Below are 16,100 nucleotides of genomic sequence, written 5' to 3'. Positions count from 1 at the left end.
GGTAACTCTATTAGAGGACAACTTGATGCCTGCTAAAACAGTGAGGAGGAGTACTTTAAACCAAAAATAGGGTACCATTTATAATTCTAGCTTATTCTGTTCCTGACATTTAAGTTTCCTTACTGGGGTTGGGATAAAGTGTTTGGATTATTCATGTTCATGTTTTTCTGGTCGCCATAGGTGGCTGGAAATGCTGGGTACTGAGGAATAAGAGCTACGGCAGAAGAAGCGGAGACCCCCAAGTGGGAAATTGTTGGATGCATGTTGTGGATCAATCCATCAGTCTGTGTCACAAAAATCTGCTGGAAGAGAAAATAGCATTATTACATATCTCGTAGTAGGAAGAGTCTTATTATTTGCTCAATTGAACATCATGTATATGCAGAATATTTTTTTTTCCATTTCTAGAATATTATTTAGAATTATAAATTTTTCTTTAATGGTTTTCTAAATGGTGGCAGGTGCTGGGCTAAGGCTGAGTTCACATGGAGCTTTTTGGTCAGGATTTTGAGGCCGAATTCGTCTCAAAATCCTGACCAAGAAGACGGCTCCCTTTGAAATCAATGGAAGCAGGTCAGGTCTTTTTTTCCGAGAGCCGTTTGTTCCGGCTTCAGTGAAAAAGAACGGACATGCTCATTCTTCAGGCCGAGTCGCCTCACGAAACTACCTGAAGACACTTCCTCCTTCTGACTAGGCCTATTCATTGGGCCTAATCCGGAGCAGAGTGCGCGACTGGATGCTGGTGCACTGCACCGGCATCGAGCCGCAGCTACCCGTTTTTTGGTCCAGAAACTAAGGCAGCCTCTGCCTCAGTTTCCAGACAAAAAAACCCTGTGTGCACTCAGCCTAAGTGCTCAGGAATGGTGGGGCTAGAGGAAAAATTCCACCTGTGCCATATTTCGTGGAGCCTACTGAAGGATCCCAAGAGTTGGAGGCAGCACCGCACTTCTAATGAGGCGAGGAGCTCTGGAGGGGGGCGGCAGCCCGGGCAATTTTTTTTTTTTTTTTACTTTTTTTTTGGTGAACTAACGCAAGGAGAGCTGCCGCTCTCCTTGTGCTGGTTTAGACGTCTACGTATCAGCGTAGGTGGCGTCATCACACCGCCTACGCTGATACACAGATGTCTTAATGCCGGGAGAAGAGGATGCGGCAGCAGGAGCAGCAGCAGCAGTGAGGTTGGTAAGTATAACAACTTTTTTTTTGGTTTTATAATAGGCCTCTACCTGCTGGAGTATACCCTCAGCAGGCAGTGGACTATTTACCAACCTCCCCAGACCTGCTCACTGCCGCCCCCGCTTCCCCTTGTACTATAGACCGCGGGGGCCGGCAGTGAGAAGGTCTCACTGCCGCTATTATTATACTCAGGGGTCTTTTCAGACCCCTGAGTATATTAATCGGGGCCCAGGGGAGGTGAGGAAATACAATAAACAATGTTACTCACCTCTCCGGAATCCGGTGTTAATCCTAGCAGGCTTTGGGCCTGTATGATAATGTCCCAGATGTCACATGGTCTGGGATATTACCATATAGGCCCGAAGCCTGTGCTAGCAGTACCATATAGGCCCGAAGCCTGTGCTAGTAGTAATAGCCTGTTACTGCTAGCATAGGCTTTGGGCCTGTATGGCAACAGGCTGTTACTGCTACCACAGGCTTTGGGCCTATATGGTAATATACCAGACCACGTGACGTCTGGGAATTACCATATAGGCCTGAAGCCTGCTAGGATTAACATTGGATCCCAGAGAGGTGAGTAACATTGTTTATTATGTTCTGTGACCTCCCCTGGAGCTCCGATTATTATACTCGGGGGTCTGAAAAGACCCCCGAGTATAATAATAGTTCATGGGTGTGCAACTGTGGCGCATAATAGAGTTTGAAGGGTCCACTGTGGCCCCTGTAACCTCTATTATGCCCCATAGCGGCCCCCCTGCAACCTCTATTAAGCCCCACAGTCTATTGTGCCACTGTGGGGCATAATATAGGCTGCAGGGGCTGATGTGGGATATATATATATATATATATATATATATATATATATTGCATACCTCCCAACTTTTGAAGAACGGAAAGAGGGACACATTTAGCCCTGCCCACTTTTGTGTTGACTCCGCCCATTCTCATTAATTTTTCATGTGCCCGCACACAGTATAATCCTCCTACAGTCACCCCTAAATTATATGTCCCCCCTCCATCTCTGCCCTCAGTTTCATATACACCCTTCATCTGCCCCCAGTTTCATGTACCCCCTCCATCTCTGCCCCCAGTTTCATGTCCCCTCCATCTCTGCCCCCAGATTCATGTCCCCCATCTCTGCCCACATTCATGTCCCTCCATCTCTGTCCCCAGATTCATGTCCCCCATCTCTGTCCCCAAATTCATGTCCTCCATCTCTGCACCCAGATTCATGTCCCCTCCATCTCTGCCCCCAGATTCATGTCCCCTCCATCTCTGCCCCCAGATTCATGTCCCCACATTTCTGCCCCCGGATTCATGTCCCCTCCATCTCTGCCCCCAGATTCATGTCCCTCCATCAGTGCCCCCAGATTCATGTCCCTCCATCACTGCCCCCAGATTCATGTCCCCTCCATCTCTGCCCCCAGATTCATGTCCCCATCTCTGCCCACATTCATGTCCCTCCATCTCTGTCCCCAGATTCATGTCCCCCATCTCTGTCCCCAGATTCATGTCCTCCATCTCTGCCCCCAGATTTATGTCCCCACATTTCTGCCCCCAGATTCATGTCCCTCCATCTCTGCCCCCAGATTCATGTCCCCTCCATCTCTGCCCCCAGATTCATGTCCCTCCATCACTGCCCCCAGATTCATGTCCCTCTATCACTGCCCCCAGATTCATGTCTCCACATCTCTGCCCCCAGATTCATGTCCCCTCCATCTCTGCCCCCAGATTCATGTCCCCTCCATCTCTGCCCCCAGATTCATGTCCCCTCCATCTCTGCCCCCAGATTCATGTCCCCCCATCTCTGCCCCCAGATTCATGTCCCCCCTCCATCTCTGCCCCCAGATTCATGTCCCTCCATCTCTGCCCCCAGATTCATGTCCTCTCCATCTCTGCCCCCAGATTCATGTCCCCCATCTCTGCCCCCAGATTCATGTCCCTCCATCTCTGCCCCCAGATTCATGTCCCCTCCATCTCTGCCCCCAGATTCATGTCTCCACATCTCTGCCCCCAGATTCATGTCCCCACATCTCTGCCCCCAGTGTCATGCCGTCCTCTCCTTCATCTGCCCCCAGTTTCACGTTCCACCTCAGTGTACACATTACACTTACCTTCTCCTCGTTCCCTCGCCGCTCTCTCTCTCGCACGCACAGTTGTAGACGCAATGTGATGTCATCACATCGCGTCTACACAGCCAATAGGCGGCGTGCGGCGACGAAGCAAGGAGCTGAACTGTGACAGCTCCTTGCTTCAGCTGCGTATGTGTTCAACTCAGATCTGCGTCCTCTGGACGCAGATCTGAGTTGAAATCGGGACATACCTCCCTCCAACTGGGACCTCGGGACACGTCACTGGAATCGTGAATGTCCCGCCGAAATCGGGACGGTTGGGAGGTATGATATTGTCAGGGTCTGGGGTTACTAGGTAGGGTGGCATAGACACACAAGTCCAGTTTCTTTAGTCCAAAACAAAGATAGAGTTTTATTTTCACTCAAAAAGGTAGTGCAGCAACAAAAGAAACAATAAGAAACAATACAAAAATAACTCCCTGCCCGGCTAGGCTCTAACTCAGCATAGGCTACCTCACCTAGAATAGCAGACTCAACAGTAGGTTGCATCAACCAAGACAGCTCCAACAGTCTGACCTTCCTGCTGGCTCTCCAGCCAAGCTCTGTCCCAAACTCTGCTGCTGGATCTGACCTATTAAACCTCACTGATGAAACTTTACAGAGTCAAGTCACAGCTGGAAGAAGTGGTCATGGCGGTCCAAAGGGAAGAGACGGGAAATGTGGGAAGACGTCTCCTGTGAGTATTACTGCACAAATTATTACTGCATTGTAGCACCCCCAGCCCCCCCGCTGTCTGAGGTGGATGATCAAAAAAATGAACAACACCCCCCTCCCCTGGACTCAATACGGGAAGGGGGTCTTTTGATCATCTGCCTCAGGCAGCGGAGTGGCTAGACTCACCACTGGTTGGAGGTGGTGGAAGGTCCTTTTTAAAGTGATTATTGGCAGCAAAATAATTTTTAAGATAAGCAGAGATTCCAGCCGTACCTTTAATTTCTTGATCCTCAAAATGGCTTTTAGGCTAAGGCCCCACTGGACGATATGCAGCACTAAAGTGCTGCTGGAAAATCTGCAGTGGAATCGCATCGCGGTTCTTCCCGCAGCGCTTTGAACAGAAAGTCTGCGGAGTTTTCCTCGGTTCTGCAGTTTCAAATGTAAAGTGGGCATGGGATTCGCATGAATTTCATCCACTTTGCAGTTACTGTAAACCACCGTGATTTTTTCCGGGAAAATCGCAGCATTTCCGGCCCGTGGGGCCTTGGCCTTACAAAAATTCTGTTATTAGCAATATGCAAATTACCTTCACAGAGCACAGGGGGCATTACAGCCGCAATATTAGATTTGAATGCCTCTGTTTCCTGAATTAAATGCCCCCTTCTTGAATAAGCCTTCCTCCTAGTGCTCTAAGCTGCATCAATAATAGTTTGCAACTTTAGCATGGTCTTGTGCATGTGCTGTATACTCAGCCGCGACCCGAAGTGACCAAGGGTACATCACCTGCACGAGATTTCCATCGCACTGGTGATTTTGCCAGTGATACACCCCCATTAATGTATTACAATATGCAGTAAGATAAAGTGGTACACTACTATTTCAAGCATGGTAGATGCGTACATTTCCGCTAAATGTTTCTTTGGTTTGCCAGATCTGAGAAATTAAAGTATCCACCAATGTTTTTGCATTTTTCCCCAGGTAAATACGTAACACAAGTGTCTATGTGGTCTGCCAAGCTTAAGAGAGGTTACTGCAAACTCCTCTTACCTGCTGAGAGACTGAATTTTGTATCAGAGAACTGCATCCAAAGGAAGAGGTGGAAATAGACACGCACAACTCCAAGACACTGGCGATGATCAGTGATATGAATACAGTCTCCCTGACCACCTGTAACCAAAAATAATACAGTCTAGATACGTATTTATTTTACATTAAAAGGACACAATTACATTTTGCATCTTACTTTATGCAGACATGTAACTTGAAACAGCACTTAGCATGTGCCAAGACTCGGTAATGATGGCTACCTCTGCACCGCTATAGCTACAGCCAAATCTGCAGCAATTTTTCACACTTCTCTATAACTTTTGCACAGTACTCTAAATGTATCTCTAACTCCCTGTGTATAACCTATATTAACCTATAGCTACTTGTGTATAACCTACAGTATATGTATCTATAGCGCAATGTGTCTATAAAATATATATATTTATATCTCTACATATAAGACCTAGAGATGAGCGAACAGTGTTCTATCGAACTCATGTTCGATCGGATATTAGGCTGTTCGGCATGTTCGAATCGAATCGAACACCGCGTGGTAAAGTGCGCCATTACTCGATTCCCCTCCCACCTTCCCTGGCGCCTTTTTTGCTCCAATAACAGCGCAGGGTAGGTGGGACAGGAACTACGACACCGGTGACGTTGAAAAAAGTAGGCAAAACCCATTGGCTGCCGAAAACATGTGACCTCTAATTTAAAAGAACAGCGACGCCCAGCTTCGCGTCATTCTGAGCTTGCAATTCACCGAGGACGGAGGTTTCCGTCCAGCTAGCTAGGGCTTAGATTCTGGGTAGGCAGGGACAGGCTAGGATAGGAAGGAGAAGACAACCAACAGCTCTTGTAAGAGCTAAATTCCAGGGAGAAGCTTGTCAGTGTAACGTGGCACTGACGGGCTCAATCGCCGCAACCCAGCTTTCCCAGGATCCTGAATGGAATACACTGTCAGTGTATTCCCGTATACCCGATATATACCCCGATACCCGTTCCAACGGTGTGCCCCCCCACCTTCACCCCAGAAATACCCTGCAAGTCCCCTAGCAATAGAATTGGGGCTATATACACCCACAATTTTTACTACTGGTATACAGTGCCATTGTCTGACTGGGAATTCAAAGAATATATTGGGAATACAAATACCCTCATTTCTTGCTACTGCCATATAGTGCCAGTTTCTGACTGGTAATTCAAAGAATATATTGGGGTTACGTGCACCCACAATTTTTACTACTGGTATACAGTGCCATTGTCTGACTGGGAATTCAAAGAATATATTGGGAATACAAATACCCTCATTTCTTGCTACTGCCATATAGTGCCAGTGTCTGACTGGTAATTCAAAGAATATATTGGGGTTACGTGCACCCACAATTTTTACTACTGGTATACAGTGCCATTGTCTGACTGGGAATTCAAAGAATATATTGGGAATACAAATACCCTCATTTCTTGCTACTGCCATATAGTGCCAGTTTCTGACTTGGAATTCAAAGAATATATTGGGGTTACGTGCACCCACAATTTTTACTACTGGTATACAGTGCCATTGTCTGACTGGGAATTCAAAGAGTATATTGGGAATACAAATACCCTCATTTCTTGCTACTGCCATATAGTGCCAGTTTCTGACTGGGAATTCAAAGAATATATTGGGGTTACGTGCACCCACAATTTTTACTACTGGTATACAGTGCCATTGTCTGACTGGGAATTCAAAGAATATATTGGGGTTATAAATACCCTCATTTCTTGCTACTGCCATATAGTGCCAGTTTCTGACTGGTAATTCAAAGAATATATTGGGGTTACGTGCACCCACAATTTTTACTACTGGTATACAGTGCCATTGTCTGACTGGGAATTCAAAGAATATATTGGGAATACAAATACCCTCATTTCTTGCTACTGCCATATAGTGCCAGTTTCTGACTGGGAATTCAAAGAATATATTGGGGTTACGTGCACCCACAATTTTTACTACTGGTATACAGTGCCATTGTCTGACTGGGAATTCAAAGAATATATTGGGGTTATAAATACCCTCATTTCTTGCTACTGCCATATAGTGCCAGTTTCTGACTGGTAATTCAAAGAATATATTGGGGTTACGTGCACCCACAATTTTTACTACTGGTATACAGTGCCATTGTCTGACTGGGAATTCAAAGAATATATTGGGGTTACGTGCACCCACAATTTTTACTACTGGTATACAGTGCCATTGTCTGACTGGGAATTCAAAGAATATATTGGGAATACAAATACCCTCATTTCTTGCTACTGCCATATAGTGCCAGTGTCTGACTGGTAATTCAAAGAATATATTGGGGTTACGTGCACCCACAATTTTTACTACTGGTATACAGTGCCATTGTCTGACTGGGAATTCAAAGAATATATTGGGAATACAAATACCCTCATTTCTTGCTACTGCCATATAGTGCCAGTTTCTGACTGGTAATTCAAAGAATATATTGGGGTTACGTGCACCCACAATTTTTACTACTGGTATACAGTGCCATTGTCTGACTGGGAATTCAAAGAATATATTGGGAATACAAATACCCTCATTTCTTGCTACTGCCATATAGTGCCAGTGTCTGACTGGGAATTCAAAGAATATATTGGGGTTACGTGCACCCACAATTTTTACTACTGGTATACAGTGCCATTGTCTGACTGGGAATTCAAAGAATATATTGGGGTTATAAATACCCTCATTTCTTGCTACTGCCATATAGTGCCAGTTTCTGACTGGTAATTCAAAGAATATATTGGGGTTACGTGCACCCACAATTTTTACTACTGGTATACAGTGCCATTGTCTGACTGGGAATTCAAAGAGTATATTGGGAATACAAATACCCTCATTTCTTGCTACTGCCATATAGTGCCAGTGTCTGACTGGGAATTCAAAGAATATATTGGGGTTACGTGCACCCACAATTTTTACTACTGGTATACAGTGCCATTGTCTGACTGGGAATTCAAAGAATATATTGGGGTTATAAATACCCTCATTTCTTGCTACTGCCATATAGTGCCAGTTTCTGACTGGTAATTCAAAGAATATATTGGGGTTACGTGCACCCTCAATTTTTACTACTGGTATACAGTGCCATTGTCTGACTGGGAATTCAAAGAATATATTGGGAATACAAATACCCTCATTTCTTGCTACTGCCATATAGTGCCAGTTTCTGACTGGTAATTCAAAGAATATATTGGGGTTACGTGCACCCACAATTTTTACTACTGGTATACAGTGCCATTGTCTGACTGGGAATTCAAAGAGTATATTGGGAATACAAATACCCTCATTTCTTGCTACTGCCATATAGTGCCAGTGTCTGACTGGGAATTCAAAGAATATATTGGGGTTACGTGCACCCACAATTTTTACTACTGGTATACAGTGCCAATTTCTAACTAGGAATTCAAAATGCGCAAGGCTCCCGGAAAGGGACGTGGACGAGGCCGTGGGCGAGGTCGGGGGAATGGTTCTGGGGAGCAAGGTAGCAGTGAAGCCACAGGGCGTCCCGTGCCTACTCCTGTGGGGCAGCAAGCATTGCGCCACTCCACAGTGCCAGGGTTGCTTGCCACATTAACTAAACTGCAGGGTACAAACCTTAGTAGGCCCGAGAACCAGGAACAGGTCTTGCAATGGCTGTCAGAGAACGCTTACAGCACATTGTCCAGCAGCCAGTCAGACTCTGCCTCCTCTCCTCCTATTACCCAACAGTCTTGTCTTCCTTCCTCCCAAAATTCCGAAGCTTTACAGAACAATAACCCAAACTGTCCCTGCTCCCCAGAGCTGTTCTCCGCTCCTTTCATTGTCCCTCAACCTGCCTCTCCACGTCACGATTCCACGAACCTAACAGAGGAGCATCTGTGTCCAGATGCTCAAACACTAGAGTCTCCTCCATCTCCGTTCGATTTGGTGGTGGATGACCAGCAACCCACCCTCATCGACGATGATGTGACGCAGTTGCCGTCAGGGCATCCAGTTGACTGGCGCATTGTGCGGGAGGAGGAGATGAGACAGGAGTTGGAAGAGGAAGTGGTGGATGATGAGGACACTGACCCGACCTGGACAGGGGGGATGTCAAGCGGGGAAAGTAGTGTGGATGTTGAGGCAGGTGCAGCACCAAAAAGGGTAGCTAGAGGCAGAGGCAGAGGTCAGCAGCTTAGGCGAAGCCAGGCCACACCCGGAATCTCCCAAGATGTTCCAGTTCGTACCCAGCCCCGAAAAACTCCCACCTCGAGGGCACGTTTCTCGAAGGTGTGGAGTTTTTTCAAGGAATGCGCCGAGGACAGATATAGTGTTGTCTGCACAATTTGCCTCTCGAAATTGATTAGGGGCTCTGAGAAGAGCAACCTGTCCACCACTTCAATGCGCCGTCATTTGGAATCCAAGCACTGGAATCAGTGGCAGGCAGCAACGGCAGGACAAAGGCCGCCTGCCGTTCACGCCACTGCCACTGCCTCTGCCTCTGCCTCTGCCACTGCCACTGCTGACTGTGCTGGCGATGCACTCCAGAGGACGAGCCAGGACACCACTTCATCTGCCTCCGCCACTTTGTTGACTTCTACCTCATCCTCCCCTGGTCCTGTCTTATCTCCTTCTCCTGCACCATCAAAGGCACCATCAGGCGTTTCTTTACAACAACCCACCATCTCTCAGACATTGGAGCGGCGGCAGAAATACACTGCTAACCACCCACACGCGCAAGCCTTGAACGCCAACATCGCTAAACTGCTGGCCCAGGAGATGTTGGCGTTCCGGCTTGTTGAAACTCCCGCCTTCCTGGACCTGATGGCAACTGCGGCACCTCGCTATGCCGTCCCTAGCCGTCACTACTTCTCCCGGTGTGCCGTCCCCGCCTTGCACCAGCACGTGTCACTCAACATCAGGCGGGCCCTTAGTTCCGCGCTTTGCACAAAGGTCCACTTGACCACCGACGCGTGGACAAGTGCATGCGGACAGGGACGCTACATTTCACTGACGGCACACTGGGTGAATGTAGTTGAGGCTGGGACTGCTTCCCAAACTGGCCCGGTGTACCTCGTCTCCCCGCCTAACATTCCTGGCAGGGACACGAGAAGAACACCCCCCTCCTCCTCCTCCTCTACCGCCTCCTCCTCCGCCACCGCCTCCTCCTCCGCCACCGCCTCCTCCTCCGCTGTTAGATTGACCCCAGCTACGAGTTGGAAACGTTGCAGCACTGGCGTTGGTAGACGTCAGCAGGCTGTGCTGAAGCTGATCAGCTTGGGGGACAGACAGCACACTGCCTCCGAGGTGAGGGATGCCCTCCTCGATGAGACGGCAATATGGTTTGAGCCGCTGCACCTGGGCCCAGGCATGGTCGTTTGTGATAACGGCCGGAACCTGGTAGCAGCTCTGGAGCTTGCCGGACTCCAACATGTTCCATGCCTGGCCCACGTCTTCAACCTAGTGGTGCAACGTTTCCTAAAGAGCTACCCCAATGTTCCAGAGCTACTGGTGAAAGTGCGGCGCATGTGCGCCCACTTTCGCAAGTCGACAGTAGCCGCTGCTAGCTTAAAATCTCTCCAGCAACGCCTGCATGTGCCACAACACCGGCTTTTGTGCGACGTCCCCACACGCTGGAACTCAACGTTTCAGATGTTGAATAGAGTGGTTGAGCAGCAGAGACCTTTGATGGAATACCAGCTACAAAACCCTAGGGTGCCACAAAGTCAGCTGCCTCAGTTTCACATCCATGAGTGGCCATGGATGAGAGACCTTTGTGACATCCTACGGGTCTTTGAGGAGTCCACAAGGAGGGTGAGCTCTGAGGATGCGATGGTGAGCCTTACAATCCCGCTCTTGTGTGTTCTGAGAGAATCCCTGATTGACATCAGGGATAACTCAGATCACACAGAGGAGTTAGGGATAGCATCCGATCCGTCACAGCTGGAGAGTAGGTCCACACATCTGTCCGCTTCACTGCGTTTAATGGAGGAGGAGGAGGAGGAGGAGGAAGAAGAGTTGTCCGATGATGTGATGGTGATACAGGAGGCTTCCGGGCAACTTCGAATCGTCCCATTGTTGCAGCGCGGATGGGTAGACATGGAGGATGAGGAGGAAATGGAGATTGAACTTTCCGGTGGGGCCAGAGGAGTCATGCCAACTAACACTGTGGCAGACATGGCTGAGTTCATGTTGGGGTGCTTTACAACCGACAAGCGTATTGTCAAAATCATGGAGGACAACCAGTACTGGATCTTTGCTATCCTTGACCCCCGGTATAAAAACAACATCTCGTCTTTTATTCCGGTAGAGGGGAGGGCCAATCGCATCAATGCTTGCCACAGGCAATTGGTGCAGAATATGATGGAGATGTTTCCAGCATGTGACAGTGGCGGCAGGGAGGGCAGTTCCTCCAGTAGGCAACCAAGTTCTCACCGGTCCACACAAACGAGGGGCACACTGTCTAAGGTCTGGGACACCTTGATGGCACCCCCTCGCCAAAGTGCCGCCACGGAGGGTCCTAGTGTCACCAGGCGTGAGAAGTATAGGCGCATGTTGCGGGAATACCTTTCCGACCACAGCCCTGTCCTCTCCGACCCCTCTGCGCCCTACACGTATTGGGTGTCGAAGTTGGACCTGTGGCTTGAACTTGCCCTATATGCCTTGGAGGTGCTGTCCTGTCCTGCCGCCAGCGTCCTATCTGAGAGGGTGTTCAGTGCAGCCGGTGGCATCATCACTGACAAGCGCACCCGTCTGTCAGCTGAGAGTGCCGACCGGCTCACTTTGATAAAAATGAACCACCACTGGATAGAGCCTTCATTTTTGTGCCCACCTGTGTAAAGCACCCCAACATGAAACTCCATGTCTGTACTCAACCTCTCCAATTCCTCCGCATCCTCATACTCATCCACCATAAGCGTTGCACAATTCTGCTAATACTAGGCTCCCTCCAACATGATTTCCCCCAACTCTGCTGGTTAGAGGCTCCCTCCACCCTGATTTCCACCAACTCTGCTGGTTAGAGGCTCCCTCCACCCTGCTTTCCCACAACTCTGCTGGTTAGAGGCTCCTTCCACCATGAATTTGCCCAAACTGGGCTGTTTAGAGGCTCCCTCCACCATGAATTGGTCCAAACTGGGCTGGTTAGAGGCTCCCTCCACCATTAATTGGTCCAAACTGGGCTGGTTAGAGGCTCCCTCCACCATGAATTTGCCCAAACTGGGCTGTTTAGAGGCTCCCTCCACCATGAATTTGCCCAAACTGGGCTGTTTAGAGGCTCCCTCCACCATGAATTGGTCCAAACTGGGTTTTTTAGAGGCTCCCTCCACCATGAATTTGTCCAAACTGGGGTGGTTAGAGGCTCCCTCCACCATTAATTGGTCCAAACTGGGCTGGTTAGAGGCTCCCTCCACCATTAATTGGTCCAAACTGGGCTGGTTAGAGGCTCCCTCCACCATTAATTGGTCCAAACTGGGCTGGTTAGAGGCTCCCTCCACCATGAATTTGCCCAAACTGGGCTGTTTAGAGGCTCCCTCCACCATGAATTTGCCCAAACTGGGCTGGTTAGAGGCTCCCTCCACCATGAATTGGTCCAAACTGGGGTTTTTAGAGGCTCCCTCCACCATTAATTGGTCCAAACTGGGCTGGTTAGAGGCTCCCTCCACCATTAATTGGTCCAAACTGGGCTGGTTAGAGGCTCCCTCCACCATGAATTTGCCCAAACTGGGCTGTTTAGAGGCTCCCTCCACCATGAATTTGCCCAAACTGGGCTGGTTAGAGGCTCCCTCCACCATGAATTGGTCCAAACTGGGGTTTTTAGAGGCTCCCTCCACCATGAATTGGTCCAAACTTGGCTGTTTAGAGGCTCCCTCCACCATGAATTGGTCCAAACTGGGGTGGTTAGAGGCTCCCTCCACCATTAATTGGTCCAAACTGGGCTGGTTAGAGGCTCCCTCCACCATTAATTGGTCCAAACTGGGCTGGTTAGAGGCTCCCTCCACCATGAATTTGCCCAAACTGGGCTGTTTAGAGGCTCCCTCCACCATGAATTTGCCCAAACTGGGCTGGTTAGAGGCTCCCTCCACCATGAATTGGTCCAAACTGGGGTTTTTAGAGGCTCCCTCCACCATGAATTGGTCCAAACTGGGGTGGTTAGAGGCTCCCTCCACCATTAATTGGTCCAAACTGGGCTGGTTAGAGGCTCCCTCCACCATTAATTGGTCCAAACTGGGCTGGTTAGAGGCTCCCTCCACCATGAATTTGCCCAAACTGGGCTGTTTAGAGGCTCCCTCCACCATGAATTTGCCCAAACTGGGCTGGTTAGAGGCTCCCTCCACCATGAATTGGTCCAAACTGGGGTTTTTAGAGGCTCCCTCCACCATGAATTGGTCCAAACTTGGCTGTTTAGAGGCTCCCTCCACCATGAATTGGTCCAAACTGGGGTGGTTAGAGGCTCCCTCCACCATTAATTGGTCCAAACTGGGCTGGTTAGAGGCTCCCTCCACCATTAATTGGTCCAAACTGGGCTGGTTAGAGGCTCCCTCCACCATGAATTTGCCCAAACTGGGCTGTTTAGAGGCTCCCTCCACCATGAATTTGCCCAAACTGGGCTGGTTAGAGGCTCCCTCCACCATGAATTGGTCCAAACTGGGGTTTTTAGAGGCTCCCTCCACCATGAATTGGTCCAAACTGGGGTGGTTAGAGGCTCCCTCCACCATTAATTGGTCCAAACTGGGCTGGTTAGAGGCTCCCTCCACCATTAATTGGTCCAAACTGGGCTGGTTAGAGGCTCCCTCCACCATGAATTTGCCCAAACTGGGCTGTTTAGAGGCTCCCTCCACCATGAATTTGCCCAAACTGGGCTGGTTAGAGGCTCCCTCCACCATGAATTGGTCCAAACTGGGGTTTTTAGAGGCTCCCTCCACCATGAATTGGTCCAAACTTGGCTGTTTAGAGGCTCCCTCCACCATGAATTGGTCCAAACTGGGGTGGTTAGAGGCTCCCTCCACCATTAATTGGTCCAAACTGGGCTGGTTAGAGGCTCCCTCCACCATTAATTGGTCCAAACTGGGCTGGTTAGAGGCTCCCTCCACCATGAATTTGCCCAAACTGGGCTGTTTAGAGGCTCCCTCCACCATGAATTTGCCCAAACTGGGCTGGTTAGAGGCTCCCTCCACCATGAATTGGTCCAAACTGGGGTGGTTAGAGGCTCCCTCCACCATTAATTGGTCCAAACTGGGCTGGTTAGAGGCTCCCTCCACCATGAATTGGTCCAAACTGGGGTTTTTAGAGGCTCCCTCCACCATGAATTGGTCCAAACTTGGCTGTTTAGAGGCTCCCTCCACCATTAATTGGTCCAAACTGGGCTGGTTAGAGGCTCCCTCCACCATGAATTGGTCCAAACTGGGTTTTTTAGAGGCTCCCTCCACCATGAATTTGCCCAAACTGGGCTGTTTAGAGGCTCCCTCCACCATGAATTGGTCCAAACTGGGTTTTTTAGAGGCTCCCTCCACCATGAATTGGTCCAAACTTGGCTGTTTAGAGGCTCCCTCCACCATTAATTGGTCCAAACTGGGCTGGTTAGAGGCTCCCTCCACCATGAATTGGTCCAAACTGGGTTTTTTAGAGGCTCCCTCCACCATGAATTTGCCCAAACTGGGCTGTTTAGAGGCTCCCTCCACCATGAATTGGTCCAAACTGGGTTTTTTAGAGGCTCCCTCCACCATTAATTGGTCCAAACTGGGCTGGTTAGAGGCTCCCTCCACCATTAATTGGTCCAAACTGGGCTGGTTAGAGGCTCCCTCCACCATGAATTTGCCCAAACTGGGCTGTTTAGAGGCTCCCTCCACCATGAATTTGCCCAAACTGGGCTGGTTAGAGGCTCCCTCCACCATGAATTGGTCCAAACTGGGGTTTTTAGAGGCTCCCTCCACCATGAATTGGTCCAAACTTGGCTGTTTAGAGGCTCCCTCCACCATGAATTGGTCCAAACTGGGGTGGTTAGAGGCTCCCTCCACCATTAATTGGTCCAAACTGGGCTGGTTAGAGGCTCCCTCCACCATTAATTGGTCCAAACTGGGCTGGTTAGAGGCTCCCTCCACCATGAATTTGCCCAAACTGGGCTGTTTAGAGGCTCCCTCCACCATGAATTTGCCCAAACTGGGCTGGTTAGAGGCTCCCTCCACCATGAATTGGTCCAAACTGGGGTTTTTAGAGGCTCCCTCCACCATGAATTGGTCCAAACTGGGGTGGTTAGAGGCTCCCTCCACCATTAATTGGTCCAAACTGGGCTGGTTAGAGGCTCCCTCCACCATTAATTGGTCCAAACTGGGCTGGTTAGAGGCTCCCTCCACCATGAATTTGCCCAAACTGGGCTGTTTAGAGGCTCCCTCCACCATGAATTTGCCCAAACTGGGCTGGTTAGAGGCTCCCTCCACCATGAATTGGTCCAAACTGGGGTTTTTAGAGGCTCCCTCCACCATGAATTGGTCCAAACTTGGCTGTTTAGAGGCTCCCTCCACCATGAATTGGTCCAAACTGGGGTGGTTAGAGGCTCCCTCCACCATTAATTGGTCCAAACTGGGCTGGTTAGAGGCTCCCTCCACCATTAATTGGTCCAAACTGGGCTGGTTAGAGGCTCCCTCCACCATGAATTTGCCCAAACTGGGCTGTTTAGAGGCTCCCTCCACCATGAATTGGTCCAAACTGGGGTGGTTAGAGGCTCCCTCCACCATTAATTGGTCCAAACTGGGCTGGTTAGAGGCTCCCTCCACCATGAATTGGTCCAAACTGGGGTTTTTAGAGGCTCCCTCCACCATGAATTGGTCCAAACTTGGCTGTTTAGAGGCTCCCTCCACCATTAATTGGTCCAAACTGGGCTGGTTAGAGGCTCCCTCCACCATGAATTGGTCCAAACTGGGTTTTTTAGAGGCTCCCTCCACCATGAATTTGCCCAAACTGGGCTGTTTAGAGGCTCCCTCCACCATGAATTGGTCCAAACTGGGTTTTTTAGAGGCTCCCTCCACCATGAATTGGTCCAAACTTGGCTGTTTAGAGGCTCCCTCCACCATTAATTGGTCCAAACTGGGCTG

At 49.3% G+C, this 16,100-nt stretch overlaps 1 protein-coding gene across 4 annotated transcripts in view; it reads right to left on the bottom strand.

Annotated features, from left to right (window-relative positions):
* Positions 1-16,100, bottom strand: part of LOC142182966 (membrane-spanning 4-domains subfamily A member 15-like) — a 41,632-nt gene continuing 25,532 nt past the window's right edge. For 3 of the 4 annotated variants that reach the window (XM_075257799.1, XM_075257802.1, XM_075257800.1), the window contains 2 exons: positions 5,007-5,126; positions 1-302 (listed from right to left, as the gene is read on the bottom strand). In XM_075257799.1, the coding sequence (XP_075113900.1) occupies positions 120-302; positions 5,007-5,126 (303 nt within the window). In that variant the 3' untranslated portion in view covers positions 1-119. The remainder of the gene's footprint in view (positions 303-5,006; positions 5,127-16,100) is intronic. The other variant, XM_075257801.1, reaches the window with a different exon arrangement.

The sequence above is a fragment of the Leptodactylus fuscus genome, chromosome 10 (assembly GCF_031893055.1).
Source record: "Leptodactylus fuscus isolate aLepFus1 chromosome 10, aLepFus1.hap2, whole genome shotgun sequence".
Lineage (NCBI taxonomy): Eukaryota > Metazoa > Chordata > Amphibia > Anura > Leptodactylidae > Leptodactylus > Leptodactylus fuscus.
The sequence above is the reverse complement of the archived record's forward strand: the minus strand, read 5'-3'. Positions and strand labels throughout refer to the sequence as shown.